This window comes from Festucalex cinctus, chromosome 7 (genome assembly GCF_051991245.1).
Source record: "Festucalex cinctus isolate MCC-2025b chromosome 7, RoL_Fcin_1.0, whole genome shotgun sequence".
In the NCBI taxonomy this organism is placed as follows: Eukaryota; Metazoa; Chordata; class Actinopteri; order Syngnathiformes; family Syngnathidae; genus Festucalex; species Festucalex cinctus.
In genome coordinates, this window is record NC_135417.1 from 6,310,462 (window position 1) to 6,332,415 (window position 21,954).

Here is a 21,954-nt window from a genome sequence, read left to right on the forward strand (position 1 = left end):
AGTGTTCCTGCTCAGCCGCTGTCACCTACCACTTGCTCATGTACTTCAAAGATGCGGAATAAAGTAGTTTTTTGTGATGCAGCAGATTGTAAAATCAAATGATATCACTTGAAGTGTGCCAATCTAGACTGCCAAAAGGACAGTGGTTTTGTGACAAGTGTGAAACAAGGATTATTGGGAAAACTGTAACACAGTACTGGTACTTGTCTTACATTAAACAAATTTAAAAGAGCAACTTTTTCCTCTGTACATAGCATAATGAAAGTCATTGCGTACCCCATCAACATTACATCATACCGTCATCTCAGGATGGTAGGCACCTGTGCTAAAATAAACTACATTAATTAACAGTTCAATTTTTAACCCTGAAATTACTACATCTAATCATTATTCACTTCATTTTTTGTGCTTTTAGAAATAATAGAGATTTATGCCATTACTTTAAGAGGGACCATATTGCACATTGAGTCAAATCCTGTCATTTGTATTATGTATAGCTTTGTAAACAAACCCAACAATAGAATTTGTATAAACGCTGCCTTTATTAGCGCCAAACAGTCGCATGTTGTCCTCCTCCAATGCTTTGATGCTCGCCTTCGTTTCCATCATGTCATTGGCAATCAAGTCGGTGTGGCATGAGATCCCTAAAGAAAAAAATAAAGAAAAAAAATACGGTACCAGTAATAGGTTTAATATAGTACAGTAGTATAGTTTTTTTGTCAGTGTAAAAGAAATGTACACATTTTGTTGCATTTTTTAACGTATGAACATTGCTACAGGCAAATACTTATTTCTATAAACACTTCCAAATGTCTCTAAAATATAACGTGCGTGTACACACACAAACAAACACATACATTCACTCATGCATACAATATATCATGTAATGAATTCTGAGTGGCATACCAGAGTCAATGATGTCAGCAGTACTTGAGGGTACAGGTTACTGGAGCCATCTGGCTGCATAACTGCAACAATCTCTGCCACTTCGAGTCGTCTTTTCTTTGCTTGTCTCTCCTGTGCACGTTCATATCTTGGCACCGACTGGGCTGAGACATAGATGTTGTAACTTGGGACCCAACTTTAATGTTGGAGCCCAGTCGGGATGATTGGACAGAAAAACGGGCGCAGGGCGACCTGTTAAAATAAACAAATAAAATATGGAAAGACTGGTTATTTTACCGCAGTAGGGTGGCCGTGAATAAGTTCTTTAGCATGATGTGTAGGCTTCCGGGGGTCTGTTTTCTTGCATCAGCCCCTTCTGTCTCTTTTTTTTCCAAGTTTACATTTTGCCACCAAAAAACATGTTATCGGCATTAAAAGCCCAAGACTAATTTCAGCAGTAAACACTTTGCACTGGCACTACTTGGGTGAAAATGTTCGATGTTAGCTTTCGGCTAACGTCCGCTAGCCAGCTTGTACTACCGAACTTGCTTGCTCATGAATCCAAAACATAAGCAACTTGCCCATATATGGGCGGTCGAAACGTTATTAATCCTCATGCATTAAATTAAATAAAGGTAAACAAGCTTACCGCTCACAAAGTGATCGCTGCACACACGAGCCCAAAGTAACGACTTCCCTCCGGAGTCCGCACTCCTCTGTCTCCAGGCCCTGGTTCCTAATTATTTTCGGAATTCGGAAAAAAGACCGACCATTTTCCCCCTTGGCTTTGTTCGAACAGCCAACGATGCAGCGACAATGTACCATTTTAAACGCAGAAAACAAACGTGATAGATACGTGTTAGACCGAATCGCTACGTAAATGTAGGCCACCCAGCATGGCGACTACGAGAAATCCGAGGCGGAAGTGACGACATGTGCAAGCGACCTATAGAAGAAATTTTACTTTAAGCAACAGTACTGTTGCTTCAAAATAAAAGCAGTGATACCACTTCAAAACAAAGGCAACAGTTACAGCATTTCTAAATAAAAGCAAGAACACGACTATTTCAATATAAAAGCATTACTTCAAAAAAAAAAAAAGAACAGTACCACCACTTCAAAATAAAAGTATTTCAAATCTAAGCAGCTTTCCCAAAAATAAAAACACTTCAAAACAAAAGGGAATGGTAATACTTCTAAATAGAAGAAATTATTATTATTATTTTCAATTCCCATGAAATACGGGTGATTAAACAAGAATGACCATTTCACGATCAAATATTCTATGAAAGAAAAATAGCAAAAAATAACACTTATAATAAAAGTATTCGACTAACAGTCAAGTTTGAAGTACTCAATATGGCCTCCTCTTGTATTTGTGGCATGTAGCGATGCAAAGTTGCTAGTATGCAGGTGTCCTCTATATAATTAATTTACTCTATTTAAAAAACACACACATTGGTTTGTGATTATTGTATTCATCTGTGCTTTTATTTGTATTCCATCCTTTAATTCCTAGAAGCAATCTAGTTAGTTTGTGCCCTGGTCTTTTACTTTGAAGGATTGCGGCGGTCGTGGCAGCGACGTCTTTTATTTTGAAAATGCTTGGCGGAAGTGGAGTTGACAGCGCGGCCGCTGTCGCGACGATTTGCGGCGCAGCCCGAGCCCAGATTAAACATGGACGTCACATGGGAGCCAGTGAGCGCGACATGAGCGCGAGTCTTCTGCCGCCGGACGAAGCAGCAGCAAACACGAGCAGGTAGCGACGCTCCCCAAACACTTCCAAGTCGACATTTGACACAAAAACACAAAACCGCCGTAAGCTCGGCTAACGCAAGCGAGCGGGCGCAGCTAGCTCAACGCCGCTCTCCTTATAACGGCTCGGCTGGGCTGTGCGCCCTTTATCGGACACGCCTCTGCCGTTTTTCGTCGCTTCTCTTCCGTCGCGGGGTCCAACAACATCATCAGCAGTCAGCCGTCACAGGCGTCCAAAAGAGGAACTCGAAACGCTTCCGGCGCTGATGTGCGGCGGGTTGGCCGTCAAGTGTCAGCCGCGTGTCAAGCCGAATGTGAAGCAAACGCGGTGACTGGCAGATGGCAGCTGCTGTCCGATAACGGAAGCAGCCGGCCGGTTGCCTGTCTGCGACGAGCATCCCCAAAAGTCGATCCGTCGGTCTGTACACGCGATGCGGAGGTCCTCTGTGACGTCACGCGTTTCTTTCCGGACCAGTGCGTTTATGGAACACCTACCGCGGCTGCGCGCCATTTTCATCCTCATCATCACCATCATCATCATGTAGTACACATGACGGTGATGATGATCATGTAGTACACATGATGATGATGTCCTTGATTTTTGCTATGTGTTTTGTTTGAACATGTCATCATAGACCAGAGGTGTGGACTCGAGTCATGTGACTTGGACTCGAGTCCGACTCGAGTCATGAAGTTGACGACTTTAGACCTGACTTGACAAAATGTTAAAAGACTTGCAACTGACTTGAACAACTATGACTTGTGACTTGTGTGGACTTCAGCCCTTTGACTTGAAAAGACTTGCTTAATCTACCTAAACAAAATTAAAATTAAAATGTATTTTAACAATTAAGTTCCGTCTCGGTGTTTGTGCGTCACTGCGCATTTGTGTACGGAAGTCTATCTGCATGGTGGCGTGAATGCAAGCTTGACTACTTCCTTTTGACATTTTGGCTTGCATTATCAACGTTTTTATTGAAATGACATATTTTCTATATTTTCTACCACCATTATCATAATGCCACCCTGAAAGTATATTAAATAGCTAATTTAGGACGCGAAGAAACCGCAAGTTAATTACGCCGTCATTGTATCATACAGTACAAGTCTCCGGTGTTCTCGGCCAGTAGCTAGCTGTTAGCGTTAGCATCGGGTGCCTGGCTAGCATAGTGACAGCTCTTCCTTGGCTCGCTTGCTTTTCGTATCGTTTTTAATACTTCAAGTTCATTACAAGTGCAATACAACATACCTTGTTATTTTATACATGGACGATGTATAAAATAATTATGTATCTTCCCTTATATTGCACTTAAAGTTGTATTCCTAAATAGTAACTGCTAGGGATGGATGAACTGAGGCTTTCCGAAACAATGAACCACTTTCGAGACAACTGCCTTTCTTTGCGCTTAAAACGAAACATTGCTTCGAGGCATTTGACACATTGCAAGAGCGCCATCTGCTGGTGAAACCTGCGCACATGTAATTTTTAGAATAACTGTTTAGAAAGCTTCATTACTTGCGATCATGTATAAGCCTCGGCATTTCATAAGTTCAATTAAGTTTCAGTAATGTCTTTTTCAACTGTGGGATTGTGTCGTCCTTTTAAAGTGTGATTTACACAAGTAAAGTTGAACTTTTAAGTCTGTGTATTGTTTTTTCTTTGGTGTTCAAAACAGTAGTTTTAGAGTATGCTATTATTTATTTACACTTGGAAGAGAATAAAGTAAAGAATTGAAAAACAACAACAAGGAAATGATAAAAGCGTCTCATGGGTTGAGGAACAAAAAATAAATTAAGACAAAGTTCTATTTATCTGATTTTTTTATTTTTATTTTTTTAAACAATCCGATCCGTGACTTTTGTGACCCGTTGCACCACTAGTTATTTATTTGGGTAAAAAGACTATGTGGTGGTCAACAAAAAAATGAATTGCAGTATGTCCAAGATTATATCACTGACGGCGAGGCAACCACTTCAAACTTCGTTTAAACATCTGAAGTTGCTCAAAGAATGCTAAGTAAGCTAATGTCAGTTGTTTATTGTCTAATTATCGTTGCTCGCTGTGTAATTAATGAGACTGTAATCTCACTGGTAATACATTGCAAACACGGCAATCTCATACACCATTCTGGGTTCACTCCCTGACTCCTATATATAATAATATAATATAATCTATGATGTTGCTAAAAAGACTTGGAAGGACTTGAAACTTGAGGGACTTGAGGGCAAAGAATTGAGACTTACTTGTGACTTGCAAAACAATGACTTACTCCCACCTCTGACAAAGACATGATTGACACGTCACACATGACGCTTGTTTGTTAAAAAATAGTCTCACACACACCCACTAGGCCATTCGTCATCACGTGACCCGCTCATGATGTCATCACTCCCAGTCTCCCGCCCACAAAGACACTTTTTGTGCTCCTCCCCATGCACACGCTAACATGCACATGCTTTGTCACAAAGGCGCGTGCACGCCCACGCACACGTTGACAGCGTGTCAGTGAAAAGGAAGTGAGGTGATGACAGTTGATCATGGCCGCCGTTTATTGGCGGCAACAGGAAGCACCCGACGGCATCCTTCCTGTTTGACACTTTCGCTTCCTGGCTGGTTGCCGTGCAAGCGTCGAGGACTTCTGAACTTGCCCCGGTTGAAGACGTGGAGAGAGGCCACGCCCACTCAGGACCAAAAAAAAAAAAAAAGCCATGATGACCTTGAAGTATGAGAAGGTCGTTATGAGTAGGGCTGCACGATACTGGAAAAACACATGATATCGTTGCTTTGGGGTGTGAATTGCCAAGTATTTGGCGTTTCAATCTGCACCACGATTCATCGGTCACGATTCGATTTGATACCGATTCATCCCAATACAAATGAATTGAATGAATCAATTGATATTCTTTTAATCAATCAATATCGCGATATCATGATATTTGCCGTTATCGTTACATCTCTAATGCCGAAATGATGTTGTTGCGCTCTCAAATGCATTGCGAAGCCCTGACTTCCTGTTTGTGTCACGATGCCACGCGGGGCAGCAGGGGCGGAACATCGGCAGCGGCATGACAGAGGACAAATGCCCGCAGCTGGTGGACTACTTCGTGGTGGCAGGCCTGGACCCGGTGGGGCCCTGGCGACCCCTGGACGACGAGGCCCGGACGGCCGCCTCCACGCCGCCGGTGGGCCGGAGGGCGGAGCCGGTGACTGACCTGGCGGTGATCGCCCGCGGCCTGGGCGAGGACGTGCCGCAGGGCTTCACCTGCATCGACAAGTCGCTGGGCGGCCACTCGGCCGAGCTCAGCGCCGGCCTCATCAACAACCCGCGACTCTACCTCTGCTACAGGAGGGGCCGCGACAAGCCGCCCATCCTTGACATCGGGTAAGACGCTTCCCGAGACGCGAGTCTGGTGCAACCGCAAAAGTCTTTGCACTGTTTCAAGTTACAGTCAAGTAGAGCTGTGCAATTTCAATTATTACACGCCACAATTACAAAATCAGCATCATCGTAAAAAAAAAAGATTATTAATACTACATTTTGAGTAGTTTCAATTTTCACAGTTGCACCTTTAAAAAACAAAAAAACAAAAAAACATTTAAAATAAGTAATTGAATAAACTTTGCTTCATCCAAAAGGAACTTGCACCATTTTCAAAGAATTGTATTTGTCTTCATATTTTGATTTCTTTCTTAAGTTTAAGCATTTTCTTGTTTTAAACAAAATATAAAGATAAATGGTCGTCCTACTGCACAGTGCACATGCTAAACTCCAACTTCAACTTTTTCACACATAAGTAAATAAATAATAGACATTATAAATTCTGTTTGGTCCAAAAGAAACTTTCTATTTTTTTTTTAATTGGTCTTAATATTTTTAAATGCCTAAACATTTTCTTGTTTTGTACTAATAAATAATAGTTTAATCATTCAATAAATATTATTATAAATTTTATTTGGTCCAAAAGGAACTTACATAATTATAGTGTTTCTATTTTTTTCCCCACTGGTCTTAATATTTTTAAGTGCCTAAACATGTCAAATGTACAAAAAACGTCCATAGTTATCATAGTTACTACGACACACTAGAAACAGCCGTTCTTAGCCGGTATCGCCAAAAGTTGGAGTTGGTTGGAGGGACAGATCCGTATCTACTTTCACCATCGGCCGAGTCAAAGCAAGCCACAACGTTCCCCCAAGTAACTTGTCACAATAGTTTAAATGATCTCATTGTGAAGAAGACTGGGAGGACTTTGTCGCCATCAAGAATCATTGAAACCAGTCGTTTGAAGCCACGAGCTACAAAAAAAGTTGCATCCTAGTTTCGCGCTAGCCACCGTGCTAGTCTTTTACTCCTCACTGTATTTCGCGGGGTTTAGAATCGCTGCCGGTAGCCAAAAGAATGCTCTCATCTCGCTTTAAGCCATTAGAGCATCAGTCGGCCGTGCAGAAGTTCACCATAGCATTGGTAGCTGATTTATCAACTTTTTGACCTATTTTCTAGCTCACACTGGAAGGGTCTATAAGCGTCCTTTAAGTTGTTGAATGACACACAGTTGGAGTTAACTGTAAAACTAAATACACACTGTTAAGAATGACATCCACTGTATATCTAAATCCATTACATTCTACGTTTTTAAAACCTCGCTAAAGAAATGGGAGGAGTTTTGAATTTTGAAGGACACTTTATTGCAATTGTCATAATGACGACGACAATTTGTTGGCACGACTCATAGTGGCAAAAATGAAACGTTTGAGGTTAGCTGACGCCGAGTCATCGTTGTTGTGGTTGCTTGTGCTCAGGGTGCTGTACGAGGGCAAGGAGCATCCCAAGGCGGGCTGGTACGTGATGGAGACCACGCCCTACAGCCGCTCGGCCAGCCTGAGCTCAGGCACCGGCCCGGCGGCGCACCGCGTCTTCCTGACGTACCGGCGGGCCGCCGCCGACGCGCAACAGCACTCGCTGGGCGTCACCGACATTGGCGTGCTGCTGCCCGGCAAGGGCGAGGCGGCGCCGCACACCTTCAGCCGCGTTGACAAGAACCTCAACACGGGCATGGTGAGACGCGTGCGTGTGTGCGTACGCGTTCCGGACCATCCGTGTTAATTTGTGTGTGCGTGTTTGCAGTGGGGTCCCGCCGTGTACGTGTGCTACAAGCGAGCTGTCGCCAAAGCCAACGCGCTGGTCTACGAGGCGGGTGAGTCACGCGTGACCCACTCATCCATATACAGGACTGGATAGCTGATAGGCCAAGACTGCTCCTCCTCAGAAATCTTTCTCGCCATACCATCCTATACATTTACGGTATCCAAATTGGCGAATATTTGAGACACTACTTAGTAGAAACAGCATCATTTATGCTGTATTAAATGTATTAAACATCAACAAAAGGACTTCAGACATTTGACAACTTGCCTTAAAGGGATACTTCACTTATGAAGCCCATTAAAGCAATACAAAGTTCATATTTTGTCCGTAATTGATTTTGATATTTTTGATATTTTTCATGTACAATTAATACTTTTAAAAAACTATTTTGCCACTTTTTGTCGACTGAAAATGACATCACTTGCTCGGGTAATGACCAGGGTTATTATAGTTTTGGAATTTTTCATTTTAGTTAGTTATTATTTTGTTTTGCTTTGTTTTTTAAATGGAGTTAGTTTTAATTAGTTGTCAGGGTGATTTTGTTAGTTTTTATTAGTTGTAGTTATTTAATAAATGTTTAATTTTAGTTTAGTTAGTAATAAATGCTTGGTATTTGTTTATTTTTAGTTAGTTTCAGTATTAGTTTTAGTTTTGTTTTTGTAAGTATATTATTTGTGCACAATATTCAAAAACCACCATGGGAGTGACGTCATCTTTTGGTGCTTTTTTATTGGCTGCTGCTTGATGACATCACTTCTGTTTGACACACTTTCAAACGTCCTTATTTCGGTTCATATCGAAATAAATCAACGTCAAATCACATTTAAAATCATCCCCAAAGGTTAAATGAATTACCGAAGACTAAATAAAACGAGGGATATTTTTGCAATAATTATAGTTAGTTTGAGTTAGTTTTGTAAACATCAAATGTAGTTCAATTAGTCAGTTTTTTTAAAAAGTATGTCTCATGTGTACGTATAGTGTATAGTTGATACATTAGTCTGCTCGCGAGGTGGGAGGAGCAAAATGGCCGCCTTGTCGCTTCAACAGCTTGCACTGGTGCGTACGGGCTATTGGCTATCCAGTCAAATATACAGGTCAGTGGCGCTCCCCGTTGATGTTGCGCGTCGTGTCGCTTTTCAGGTCTGCTAAGCCGCTACCCGCCGCACAACCAGGACGCCTTCCCGCTGCCCGAGTCGGTGCCAGTCTTCTGCCTGCCCATGGGCGTGTCTCTGGAGAGCTGGCCCGCCGACGCCAAGTACCGGATGCCCGTCTTCTCCACCTTCGTGCTCACCTCGGCCAGTGGCGACAAGGTGAGCTCGCTTTCCTCTGCGCGCTATCAACACGCTACAACCAGATAACCTTTTTTTTTTTTTTTTTTTTTTGTAAGGGGCTAGGACTCTTAAGTTTTTTTTACTTCTTCCTACTCCCTTTTGAACATGTAAGCTGTGCTTAATGATGAATATGTATGTAAAAAAAAATACTTTTCTTATTAATATTGGAATCGAATGTAACTCATTTGAATCAAAAATGTTATCGATTGAGGAAATGAGCTCTCCAATCATCATTTTTTGTTTAATTGCGTTTAAACAAGGCGAGTTTGCGTATTTGTTTGCAGGTGTACGGCGCGGCCATCCAGTTCTACGAGTCATTCCCGCGGGAGGTCCTGTCGGAGCGGCAGAGCGTGCGCCTGGGCCTGCTGAGCGTGCTGGACCGCCAGCCCGTCCTGCAGCGCAGCCTGCAGGCCAAAAAAAGCATCTGCGTGCTCTCCCACTGGCCCTTCTTCGACGTCTTCCAAAAGTTTCTCACCTTCGTCTACCGATACTCCGTCTCCGGGCCACACGTGCTTCCCCTCGAGAAGTCAGAAACGCATCCGACCGTCCATTCGTCCGTGTCATGTGATGTCCTAACGGTGAAATTATGTTTGATTGCAGGCATATCTCCAGCTTCATGCACAACGTTCCCTTCCCGTCCCCGCAACGACCTCGCATCCTGGTTCAGGTATGCCGCAGCAGCATGCGCGGCACGGTCACCATGACAACTTCAAGATGGCCGCCCATCAAATCGTCACCATCAGCTTAGCGGTCACTCGGTTGCCATGACAACGTCACGTGTGCATCATCTTTTCAGTGCAGTGTTCGCTCGGTTATCGCGGGTTCATCTTTCGCAGCCTCACTGGTTTGCATTTTTACAGCACTTTTTTTTTTTTTCCTATTTGGTTTATTTTTTTGGTTTTTGCGCGGCCGTATCTCCCGAACCTTACATCCGACCGGGGACATACGGGCATCTGCAGATTTCCAACCACGACATTGCATTCCACAGATAGAAAATATATACTGTGCTGTATAATAAGTAAATTGAAAAAAATTACTGTAAATGGGAGAGAAAAAAAACACGTAAATGACTGAAAAAGCATTCATATATGACATCATGCACATATCCTTTTCGGCGTGACGACAGCATCACCTTGTCATTATCACTTTGGCAAGCAAGTCCTTCACCTTGTTGCCATGTCAACATCACCTGTGCGTCGTCGTCACGTGGTTGCCATGACAACATCTCGCCCTGGCATACTAAGCGTGTTGCTCTTCACCCAATTTTCACGTTGATGATTGTCTTGACATGAAAAATATCCACGTTGGTGTGTTGCAGCTGTCGCCGTATGACAACCTTCTCCTGTGTCAGCCCGTCTCCTCGCCGCTGCCCCTCAGGTACGTGTCGCCAGGGGGCACTGCACTGGTTTTGTTTCGTGTGCGTGTTTTGTAACGTGCGTTTGTGCGTTTTTAGCGGCGCCAGCTTCCTGAAGCTTCTGCAGAACTTGGGCCCGGGCAACGCGTGCACGCTGCTGCTGGCCGTGCTGACGGAGCACAAAGTACTGCTGCACTCGCTGCGGCCCGACGTCCTGACGGCCGTCGCCGAGGCGCTCGTCTCCGTAAGAAAAAGCGCCGCCGCGAAAGACGCCATCGCCACTGATAACTTTTTTTTTGTGTGTGTGTGTGTCTGTCAGATGACCTTCCCGCTGCGTTGGCTGTGCCCGTACATCCCGCTGTGCCCGCTACAGATGGCTGAAGTGCTGCTGGCGCCCGTGCCCTTCATCGTGGGCGTGCACTCCAGCTACTTCGACCTGTATCAACCGCCCGCCGACGTGGTTTGCGTCGATCTGGACACCAACACCCTCTTCCAGTCAGTGCGCGTGCGTGTGCGTGTGCATGTGCGTTAGGGTTGGGCGGTAATATGGTAATAAGATTTCCCGCTGTGTCTAAAAATAGAAACGGTGTCACTTTAAACACCGCCATTTAAAAAAAAAAAAAAACATGATATAAATATATTTTTTGAGAGCAAATATAAATGTGTAAATTTTCAACTTAATATAACTATTTACTTATAACTAACTTATAACTGGAATGATGAGCTCACCTGATGGATAGCCAAGTTCATTTCGCTAGTTTGGTCAGAGTGTTTTCTTTGCTTGTCATGTCTGTGTGTGTGTGTGGGTGTGTGTGTGTGGGTGTGTGTGTGTGTGTGTGGTGGGGGGGGGTGAGAGGTTTTTCACACATTTTGTAAGAATGTGAGAACATTTCCATCACTTGTTTGTGTTGAGAGCGTTCCCTTGCTGTCACCCGTCAGGTCGGACGACAAGAAGCCGTTGTCATGGCGATCGTTACCCAAGAAAGCCGGCAAGACTCTTTTCAGCACCCTGGCCAGCCTGCACAAGACCCTGGAGCAGAGTAGGTCCCAAATAACAACAAGGATATAGATAGTTATAGATAGTTAGATGACGTCACGTGCTTCTCAACTTGTGACGTAATTCGTTGCACAAAGTCCAATTTCCTTCGATGCTCGACTGTCACCTCAAATCAGGTGTGTTGGAGAAGGTAAATCTGCAAAACCTGCAGGACTCCGACCGTACCCAGTTTAGACACCACTGGTGTAAGAAGTCGTAGCTTTTGTTCAAACCTCGCGTGTTAAATAAACATTGCGGTCGTTGTTTTACAGCAGCCCCATAAATCAAATGGATGCTACGTTAACGAACGCGTTTGTGCGTGTGGCGGCGGCACATGGAATCGTGGCTGACCTCGCAACCTTGCATATTTTTTGTGTGTTTTTTTGGGGGGGACGTCAGTTTGCAACCCGGGCCAGGAGGAGGCCACGCTGGAGTTTCTGCTGACGGACTTCGACCAGATGTACCGTCGTCAGAAGCAGCTGGAGGCGGACATCCAGGAAGCCTTCCTGCGTTTCATGAGCGTCCTGCTGCGAGGGTACCGCACCTTCCTCACGCCCATCACGCAGCCGCCCTCCGCCACCGCCACCAACTGCCGCTCCCTCTTCAACCTGCAGGGTGAATGAGCTGTGACTGTGTACGCTAGGAAAACAAAAAATAAAATAAGAAAACGCCGTTGACGTGTCACTTCCTGTCGTCAGGCTTCCTGAAATCTCGCGAGCGCACGCAGCAGAAGTTGTTCGCTCAGCTGACGCGCACGCAGATGTTCACGCAGTTCATTGAGGAGTGCTCCTTCGTCAGCGACCGCCACGCCTGCCTCGAGTTCTTCGACGACTGCGTCCAGAAGGTCAGTCGGATTCGTGTGCTGCAAATTTTACAATCTCAAACAGTTATTTGGACAAAAAAAAAGAGGTAGCGTAAATGGATGGCTGGTTGGGCAGGTAGATGTGGAGAAGCCGGAGGAGGTGCGTCTGGTGGACGTGGACGAGAGCCACTGTGGCGAGCGCACCGTCTTCATCATGCCGCCCGAGCAGCCCACGCAAGACGACGGCTCCGAGTGCCCCGCCCGCTACAGGTGAGCCGGCCGGCCGCGGCGAGCGGCGCCAGCACAACCGTTTTTCACCATTTAGTTTTTTGCCGTGCGCAGCTATGACACGTTCCCCACCTTGAGGGCGGAGCTCTTTGACCGGCCGCTCGACCAACTGCGCGTGCCCGCCAAGGGCAGCGCGCCCAGTAGCCCCGCCCCCAGGCGCACCAAACAGGTACGCAAACAGAAAAAAAAATGAGAGAAATGGAGATAGAAATAAATGTTCAAAGACGATGGAAAGAAATTGAAAGTATCAAAATGAGAGAAGGAAAGAATCGAAATCAATACAAAAGATAATGAAATAAATACATATATAATAAAATAATGAATATAAATCATAATAAATATAATAATAATCTAACAATTAAAATAATAATAAATCATGAAATAAATAAATACATAATAAAATAAATATGAATAATAATATATAATATAATATAAATAATAAAGAATAATAAAATATATAATAATACAAATAATAATAAATAAAATCAATACAATAGATAATGAAATAAATAAATATATAATAAAAAATAATATAAATCATAATATATAATAATCATCCATCCATCCATCTATCCATTTTCTTGACCGCTTATTCCTCACAAGTGTCACGGGGGGTGCTGGAGCCTATCTTAGCTGGTTTGGGAAGTAGGCGGGGTACACCCTGTACTGGTTGCCAGCCAATCGCACGCAGGACTAGACCCACGCAGGCATGTAATAATAATAATAACAATAATAATAATAATAACAAAAAAAATATATATATATTATCATAAAAATAATACCGGAAATAATAATAAATCAATACAATAGATAATAACTCGGTAGAAATTGAATGAATAGAAAGAGAAGAGAATGAAATGAGGCAAAAAGAAAACAAAAATCAGCATAATAGTTGCCTCCAAAAATAATGTATGGAAAGACATGAAGAAAAATTTAGAGTAAGAAAAGAAAGAATAGAAATAAGACTTGAAAGACAGATTGGAAGGAGTGGAAAAATAAGTCAAAATAGGCGAGTAAATAAAAACCAACATCAAGAAATTGCAAGAAAGAAAATAGAAACTTGCAAAAAAAAATAGAATGAAAGAAAGAATTTCAAAAATCTATCGTAAGAAATCAAACAATATTTAAAGGCGTAAGAAAATGAAAAAGGAAGCAAGAGTAGAATGAAAAGAATCGGCACATGAAAACAAATGGCAATGAAGGAGAATCTAAATGAATAGAAAGGTCGTGTATGTAAAAGGTGAGTGGTTGACGCCCCCCCCTCCCCACTGCCAGGAGCTGAAGGTGGCGCAGAGGCGCGCGCAGACGTGCTGCGGCTCGGCCGACATGTGGTGCAAGTGCCTGCTGGGTCACATGTACGGCCTGTGGTTCATCTACCTGCCCACATTCGTGCGCGCCCAGAGCGCCAAGGTGCCCGCCCTCCACGCCGCCTACGACGTCCTCAAGCACATGGAGGGCAGGAAGGTGCTGCTGCCCGACGAGGTCAGTGGGGGAAGGAGACCAAATCCCACTCCAGTTTCTTTTCTTCACACGTTTTTGTGTGTCAGGTGTGTTACCGGATCCTGATGCAGTTGTGCGGTCAGTACGGTCAGCCCGTGCTTGCCGTTCGCGTCCTTCTCGAGATGAAGAAGGCGGGCATCACGCCCAACACCATCACCTACGGATACTACAACAAGGTACGCACGTACGCACGCAACACTTACCCGTATATGGGACTGGATAGCCCATATACGCCAGTGCAAGCTGTCAAAGTCACAGGGCGGCCATCTTGCTCCTCCCACCTCGCCAGCAGACAACTGTATCAACTATACGCTATACGGACGGACATGTATAGCTCAGAGGCTGTTAGGATAAGGTTAGAGGCGGAGTTTGTGTAAAAAAAACAACAACAAAAAATTAACAAGTATGTGCAACTTTGAAGACCCACTTTTTCTTTTATCACACAGCCCCAATATTAGATTTGGCAGAGGAATCGTTTGTTGAATACTCTTTAGTCTTTTTCATGTGCAGCACTTTGTATACATACAGCAGTGCTTGTTTTAATAAGTTTAAAACATGATCAATGATGCTGTTTCTACTAAGTAGTGTCTCAAATGTTCTCCAGTTTGGATCATGTAAATGTATGGGATTGTATGGTGAGAAAGGAGGAGCAATATGGCCGCCTCGCCACCTCAAAAGTCTCGGCTTATCAGCTGGAGTTGCCGCAGCCTCAAGCTCATTTCTTGCACTTTTTCGCACGCAGGCGGTCCTGGAGAGCAAATGGCCGTCGGCCAATCGGGGCGGCCGCTTGCTTTGGGCCAAGCTGCGGAACGTGGTGCTGGCCGTCGCCCTCTTCAGGCAGCCCATCAAGTTGCGAGGTGGGTGGGTGGTCGGTGATGCCACCGCCCATGTCAAAACGGGACAACCACAGGGCAACTCTTGCTCATCTTCTTCTTCTGGTGGGACTCGCAGCCGTCATGGCGACGGAGGAGGAGGAGGAGCAGCGCGGTTGCCGCCCCCGCCCCCGCTTGCCTCTGATTCGTCAGGCCAGCTGGAGCGGCCTGAGCGAGTGCTCCAGCCACGAATCGCTGACAGGATCCTTCGGCAAGAGCAGCAGCCTCGGCAGCATCAAGACGCCCGCGCAGGGTAACCACGCTAACCGCAATATCATAACCATATTATAATAATAACCGCAATGTCGTGATATCGGCAATATTAAAATGGTCACAATATCGCCATCGTAACGCTATGATATTTATGCTTCTATTATCATTAATGTACTTTTTTTTTCTTAATAAATTAAATTAATTATATATTTAATACATGCACAACTTCCATTTTGGGAACACTTATTTTTTGAACATCCATCCATCCATTTTCTGAGCCGCTTTTCCTGACAAGGGTCGCAAAATTGTAGTTATTATTATTTTTATTATTATTATTATTATTATTATTATTATTATTAATATATATAAATAAATGAAGGACATTTGTTGGTAAATAGCCCCCCACCCCCACACCCCCCAAGACAAGCACCTGAGTGTCTTTTTTTTTTTTTTTTTTTGTGCTTTTGTTGCGGCCAGTGTCGAACGCAACAAGCAACAGGAAGTGGAGCCACCATGACGGTGTGTCCGGTAAGCCGCCCACGGCGCCCCCCGGAGGCGTCCTGGTGCGTCGCAGTGACATCTGCCTGTCCAGCTTCTACGCCGACGCCGCCGAGAATGACAACGAGGACGCTGGCGGCTGGCCGGCGGTGGCATCCAGGTCGCCGAGGTGAGGTGGGATGTGCACACGTTTGGAAGCGGATGTGGGCGCTAATTCTACCCTCTTCCCGCCCCCATCAGAGCGGCGAGCGCGCGCGAGGCGTCGCCGGTGGACGAGAACGACAACAAGGTGTGGGCGGGTGGCCGAGGCCTGGCGGGACGTCTGCAGCAGCTGCTGACGCCCACGCGGCACCGGGCGGCAGCGGCCGTGCGACGCGCCGCCAGCGTGGACGAGCGGCAGGCCGGCGCGGGAGGGCGAGGCCCCGCCGCCACGTCGGCCCGCCGAGTTTCCGAGCAGCGCCGCTCCCGCAAGTCGCAGGTGGCAGAGACGCTGCTCAAGGCCAAAGAACGTCTCGCCAACGCCACCTCGGAGGTGACGATCACTGCTCATCAGCCGTCACAACTTAGCTGACGCCCACATCACTCACCAGGCTGCAACAGGCCCCGCCTTCTAAAGCCATACACACTCAAAATCACAAATATGGAACGTGATGATGATAATACCTGCACATTCTTTTGAATACAGCATCAATTTTTTTTCTAATTCCTCGATAGGATAATCCGTTATTGAGATTGAAAATAATTATAATTATATTCTAATAATTATATTATAAAATAAATAATATATTGATATAACAATTAGATATATTTTTATAATAATATAATAAATCTAATATATCAAATAGTTATATTACATAAATATCTATATATAAATTATATCAAAATATTATTAATATTACAATAAATTTTAAATAATATAATATATAAAATACATAATATATTAATATAATTATAAAAATATAATGTAATAAATATAATATATCATTATATCAAATAGTTATATTACATATATGTACATATCTCCATCTAAATCTAAATATGTACGTATCTAAATCATTATATCAAAATATTAATTTATTATAAATAATATAATAATAATAATAATATAATAATAATAGTTACATAATTTCTAATAATATAATATATAAAATAAATCATAAATTATTAATAATAATAAGAACAGTAATATAATAGAATAAATATATAATTATATCATTATATCAAATAGTTATATCAAAATATTAATATTCTAAAAAATTATAAATAATATGAAATAATAATATATATAATAATTGATAGCTGTTTATGTAAATCATTGAAGTTTTTTTTCTTAACCAACAACAAAATCTGAAAGGGTGTGCCTTGAGAGACAAATTGAATTTGTTCCCGTGATCCCGCTCATATCTCAAAACGCTTGTATCTCCAATTTATCCGCCTCATCAAAAAGAAGGCAAACGCATTCGATCCATTCCAACCTGCACAAAAATTATAAAAATGTTTTTGGATTGTCATGAAAACGTTTTTGTAGTGTGTAAAAACACAAAAGCTGCAAAATAGGAGCCAGGTGTCCCTAATATTTTGTCCCTACTCAGCCTTCTGTTGTCTTAAGAGCGCCACCAACTGGTGGTGTGCCTCCACTGCACGTTGGTTGAATGTGGTCTAATTTGCAAGGCGACATCTAATGGTAGAGGTCTGAAGTGCGCATCTGTATCGCAAAAGTTTTGCTCATGTGGCAAGATAGATAATCATAAAGCAGCACAAACCCATTTGCATCTGATTGCTCGTCAATTGGCGGCAGTTTGCAATTTTTTATTTTTTTATTTTTTTTTTTGACGCCACGCTGGGATTTTGTTTGTGCGCAGAGCTCTCTGTCGCTGGGCAGCGATGCCGACCCGTCCGACACGCCGCGACCGCTACAACACTCGTGGGACGCCAATCAAGACGCGGCGGGGATCGAGGTGAGGCGCTCCCACCGCCGATTGCTCGCCACCTGCCGGGTTGATGACGATTATTATTTATGTGGTCGAGGTTTTGATGTCGAGCTGCTCGCGGTGCCGCTCGTGCGGCTGCCTGGTATACGACGAGGAGATCATGGCGGGCTGGACGCCCGACGATTCCAACCTCAACTCACGCTGCCCCTTTTGCGCCGCCTCCTTCGTCCCGTTTCTCAACGCCCACATCTGCGACCTGCGACCCCCCGGCGGGGGCGAGGGCGAGACCGCCGGCCGGGCGTCCTCGCCGCCGTGCAACGGCGTGGGCGACGACTCGGCCCCCGAGAGCGGCGTCACGGCGGTAAGCGCGCAGCGACGCCGTTGTCAAGTTGGCCGGCGTCAAGTTATTCAGCGTGCGCTCCCACCCCCGTCCCGCAGGTGGCGGTGGCGTACGTGAGTCCGCTGGTGCTGCGCAAGGAGCTGGAAAGTCTCCTGGACCACGAGGGCGAGGCGGTGCTGGGCCAGCCGCAGTTCCTGGAGAGCCACTGCATCATCTTCTGGAACCTTCTCTGGTTCTTCCAGCGCCTCGGACTGCCCAGCCACCTGCTCAGGCTCGTGCGACTCCTCGTCAAGCCCGACCAGGTACGCGCGACCGACATTAGCATGCTTGACTCATTCTCAGCAGGAAAAAGTTCATATTTGGTCGAGAATTAAGGTGGTAAGTTCATTATTTTTTCATGTACAATTAATACATTAAAAGTACAATTTCTACTTGCTATCTACTGATGATGACATCACCCGTACTGAGGAAGTAGGTCACGACCAATCATGGCTCACCTGTTTTCTGGGTTTGGTCAGTAAACTGAGCCATGATTGGTTCGTGACCTACTTCCTCAGCACAGGTGATGTCATCATCAGTCGACAGCAAGTAAAAAAAATACTTTTTAAAGGTATTAATTGTGCATGAAAAATAATGAACTTACCACATTCATTCTAGACAAAATATTAACTTTTCACTGCTTTAACTCATTTGCTGCCAAAAATATATAAATACGTTCTATTTTAAATGTTTTAAGTGTCCCAAAGATGTTTTTGTTGTTGTTGTTGTTGTTTTTTTTTTTATTTTATTTTTTTTATGCTAGAGCATGCAGAAGGCTTTTATGCTAGAGCATGCAGAAGGCTTCAAATCCATTCCAGATTACATTTTTTTTTTTTTTAAATACAATTTGAATCCGATCTGGATCATCTTCAAATACGTCTCACATCAGGTTCTGATTCGGATCACACCAGTTGAGTTCCAGTCCGGTTCCGATCGGGTTAAAATCAGGATCAGGTTGGAGTACAATTCATAATTGGTTAAAATCCGGTGCAGGTTCAAAATCAACTTGTGTTATCTTGAAGAGAAGACGACTTTCAAATTGTCAGTTTAATATTTAACAGTTTGCTAGCGACCTTCACCATCAGATCACTTTCATCCTCCTACCACATGCATGTGTGTGCGTGTCAGTCGGAGGGCGCGTGTCTCCGCGTGAGGCTCCTGTGGGACACCCTGACCCCCGACCCCGATTCGTGGCCCCCCCTCTACGTGCTGTGGCGTCTTCACAGTAAGTCAGCTTTCCCGCTCATGCGCTCGCGTTAACCCCCGCCGCCTAGCTAACCCCGCCCACCTTCCCATCCCTTCCTCACCGCACGCAGGCGGCGTGCCCGTGCGCGGCTCCCGCTGGCGGCGCCACAACCACCCCTTCACGCTGGCCTTCCTGGAGGAGGTCCTGCGCTGCGTCGGCATGAACGAGGTCCACAAGGCCGTCGCGCTCTTCCTCAGCACCGTCGACAAGATGCGGCGACACGCCACCGCCGCGCCGCCGCCACCGCTCCGCAGGTGTGTGTGTACATCATATCATTTTTCATTTTAGTTAGTTTTGATTTCGTTTTGCTTTCTTGTTTTTTTTTTTTATCAAGCTAGTTTTAATTTGTTTTCAGTGTGATTTTGTTAGTTTTTATTAATTTTAGTCAGAATGTTGTGTGGGTACTGGCTAGCTAAATTTAAAACTACATTAGCCTGTCACCATTTGCATGTTGACATGAGAACAATTCAAGTAGCATTAGCATGTCAACAAAAGCTAGCATTTTGGCTAGGAACAAGCTAGCTAGATACAATTATCATACACAAATTTGCATGTTTTGTGTGAAAGTGTTAACTGCAATAACATGTTGGGTGGGAAACGGGTAGCAACATTGACCTGTAAGTGGTTAGCTGAGTTAGCATGTTGACAATATCATGTCAATGTGAAACCAGTTAGCTGCATGAGAACGTCAACATACCAGTTAGCTGAATTAGCATGTTTGATATGGAAACAGTTAGCTAACATGTACACATCAGAATGTTGTGTGGGTACTGGTAAGCTAAATTAGCTCGTCAACATAACCGATTAACTACATTCGCCTGTCAACATTTGCACGGTGAAAACAATGAGTAGCATTAGCATGTCAACAAAAGCTAGCACGTTGGCATTAATCCAGTTCAGCAACAGTACTAACACATGTACGACTTAGTATTGTTGTGGAACCAGTTAGCTACCTTAGCATGCTGACATAATGACATCGAATCAGTTAGCAGTTGTATTAGCACAGTGACAATTATCGCAATTAGCTACATTAGCTTGTTGACATGAAAACAAAAACCTTTCACTGCTGATTGAGCTGACGTCTCAAGTTTTGGCGTTTTACTCCAAATTGGGAGCTTTGTTGTTGTCAACAGCAGGGTTACTATAGTTTTGGAATTTTTCATTTGAGTTAGTTTTTATTTCGTTTTGAGTTTGTTTGTTTTTTGTTAGTTTTACTTAGTTTTCAGGGGCTGTTAGTTTTGTTAGTTTTTATGAATTTTAGTTATTTAATAAATGCTTAGTTTATTTTTTGTTAGTTTCAGTATTAGTTTTAGCTTTTTTGTTGTTGTTTTTTTTTTTTTGTATTGCGTGCAACATTTCAAAAACAGCATGGGAGCGACGTCATCTTTTGGTGCTTTTCTGTTGGCTGCTGCTTGATAACGTCATTTCTGTGTGACACACTTTCAAACGTCCTTATTCCGGTTCATATAAAAATTAATCGACTTCAAATCACGTTTAAAATTATCCCCAAAGGCTCATGCATTCAATTCATTGCCAAAGACTAAAACAAATGACATTTTCTGGTATAATTATAGTTTGAGTTAAGAATAAAATATAGTTTCAGTTAGCATTTTCGTTTTTTTGTTGTTGTTGTTTTGTTTTGTTTTTTATTTTAGTTTTGGTTTTTCATTAGTTTTACATTAACTTAAATATCCTTGTTTGGGGTCTTAATGAATTTTTATTATTATTTTTATTTTTAAGTTTTGTAAACATACAATGTAATTTCAGTTAGTTATTGTTTTTTAATGAGCATTTTTGTTTTTATTTTGTTAACAAAAGTTTTTTTTAATTTTAGTTTTAGTTTTTTCGTTAGTTTTAGTTGACTAAAATAACCTTAGTGTTGTTGCGTGTTTATGTGTGTGTGCAGGAGCGTGTACCGAGAGCTGCTCTTCCTGACGCTGGCAGCAATGGGTCAAGATCACGCTGGTAAGTGTGGACGGGGCAAACGGCGCCCTCAGGTGTCGTTCGGTCTAACGCAAGCGTGTCGGTCCTCGCTTGCAGCCGCCTTCGACAAGAAGTACAAGACGGCGTACTCGCGTCTCAGTGGCATAATGGGCAAAGAAGAGCTGCGCGACAAGCGAGCGCAGCCTCCCAGCGCCAAAGCCCTGGACTGCAGACGCAGCTTGCAGCCTCCGCTACAGTGCTGATCGCTCGCCGGCACCACATGGGCGTGGCCGCCGCCGCTCACTCTTTGTTGGGGGTGAAAAAGCGCAGAAGGGCGCCGCGTTGCGAGCAAGCAGACGCGTCTCCGCCGCCGTCTTCGATGAATATGCAACTGGCGACATCATGATGATGTCATCAGGCGCCGTTTGCGGGAAGAATGAGCCACCCTCAAAAAACAAAAACGTCAATTCAATATTGACTGTTGTGTTCCCCTGTAATTTATTGGCTTGTAAATGTTTTGTTTGTTTGTTTGTTTTTTAATAAAAGCAGGTGAAGATTTGTTGTATGTTGCGGTGCCTTTGGATACGAGCGCTGGATGGCACCACTCCACCAGATTCCTCGCGACGGTCAGGTAGACGGCTGACAAAATCAGGCGGAGCAACATTTTCATTCCCATTCAAACACTGATCTGAATATACGACTGGATAGCCGATAGGCCAAGACTTTTGTGGCGGCGAGGCCACCATATTGCTCCTCCCAAGAATCGTGTACGTATAGCTGATCGTTTAGTC

General features: G+C 44.0%; 1 protein-coding gene and 1 long non-coding RNA gene across 4 annotated transcripts; one reads left to right on the top strand and one right to left on the bottom strand.

The window, feature by feature from the left end:
- Positions 1-523: 523 nt before the first annotated feature.
- Positions 524-2,204, bottom strand: LOC144023029 (uncharacterized). 2 transcript variants are annotated; one of them, XR_013284474.1, is made up of 3 exons: positions 1,535-2,204; positions 907-1,137; positions 524-644 (listed from the first exon to the last, which is right to left on the bottom strand). It is a non-coding gene; the product is annotated as an uncharacterized LOC144023029 (long non-coding RNA). The 2 variants fall into 2 exon arrangements; XR_013284473.1 differs by lacking the exon at positions 1,535-2,204 and having other exon boundaries at positions 907-1,525.
- A 297-nt stretch (positions 2,205-2,501) lies between these two features.
- On the top strand, positions 2,502-21,721 carry dennd4b (DENN/MADD domain containing 4B). 2 transcript variants are annotated; one of them, XM_077528266.1, is made up of 28 exons: positions 2,502-2,644; positions 5,686-6,023; positions 7,442-7,697; positions 7,767-7,836; positions 8,931-9,100; positions 9,406-9,647; positions 9,722-9,788; positions 10,440-10,498; positions 10,575-10,719; positions 10,795-10,970; positions 11,415-11,515; positions 11,911-12,126; positions 12,210-12,355; positions 12,450-12,583; positions 12,656-12,770; positions 13,877-14,083; positions 14,149-14,277; positions 14,844-14,958; positions 15,053-15,226; positions 15,664-15,853; positions 15,925-16,216; positions 17,547-17,642; positions 17,713-17,976; positions 18,054-18,257; positions 19,123-19,219; positions 19,311-19,494; positions 21,147-21,205; positions 21,281-21,721. In XM_077528266.1, the coding sequence occupies exons 2-28, from the start codon at positions 5,707-5,709 to the stop codon at positions 21,424-21,426; spliced, it is 4,371 nt and encodes a 1,456-aa protein (XP_077384392.1). In that variant the 5' UTR covers positions 2,502-2,644; positions 5,686-5,706; the 3' UTR covers positions 21,427-21,721. The 2 variants fall into 2 exon arrangements, with proteins under 2 accessions (XP_077384392.1, XP_077384393.1); XM_077528267.1 differs by having other exon boundaries at positions 2,509-2,644; positions 5,683-6,023.
- Positions 21,722-21,954: the final 233 nt, after the last annotated feature.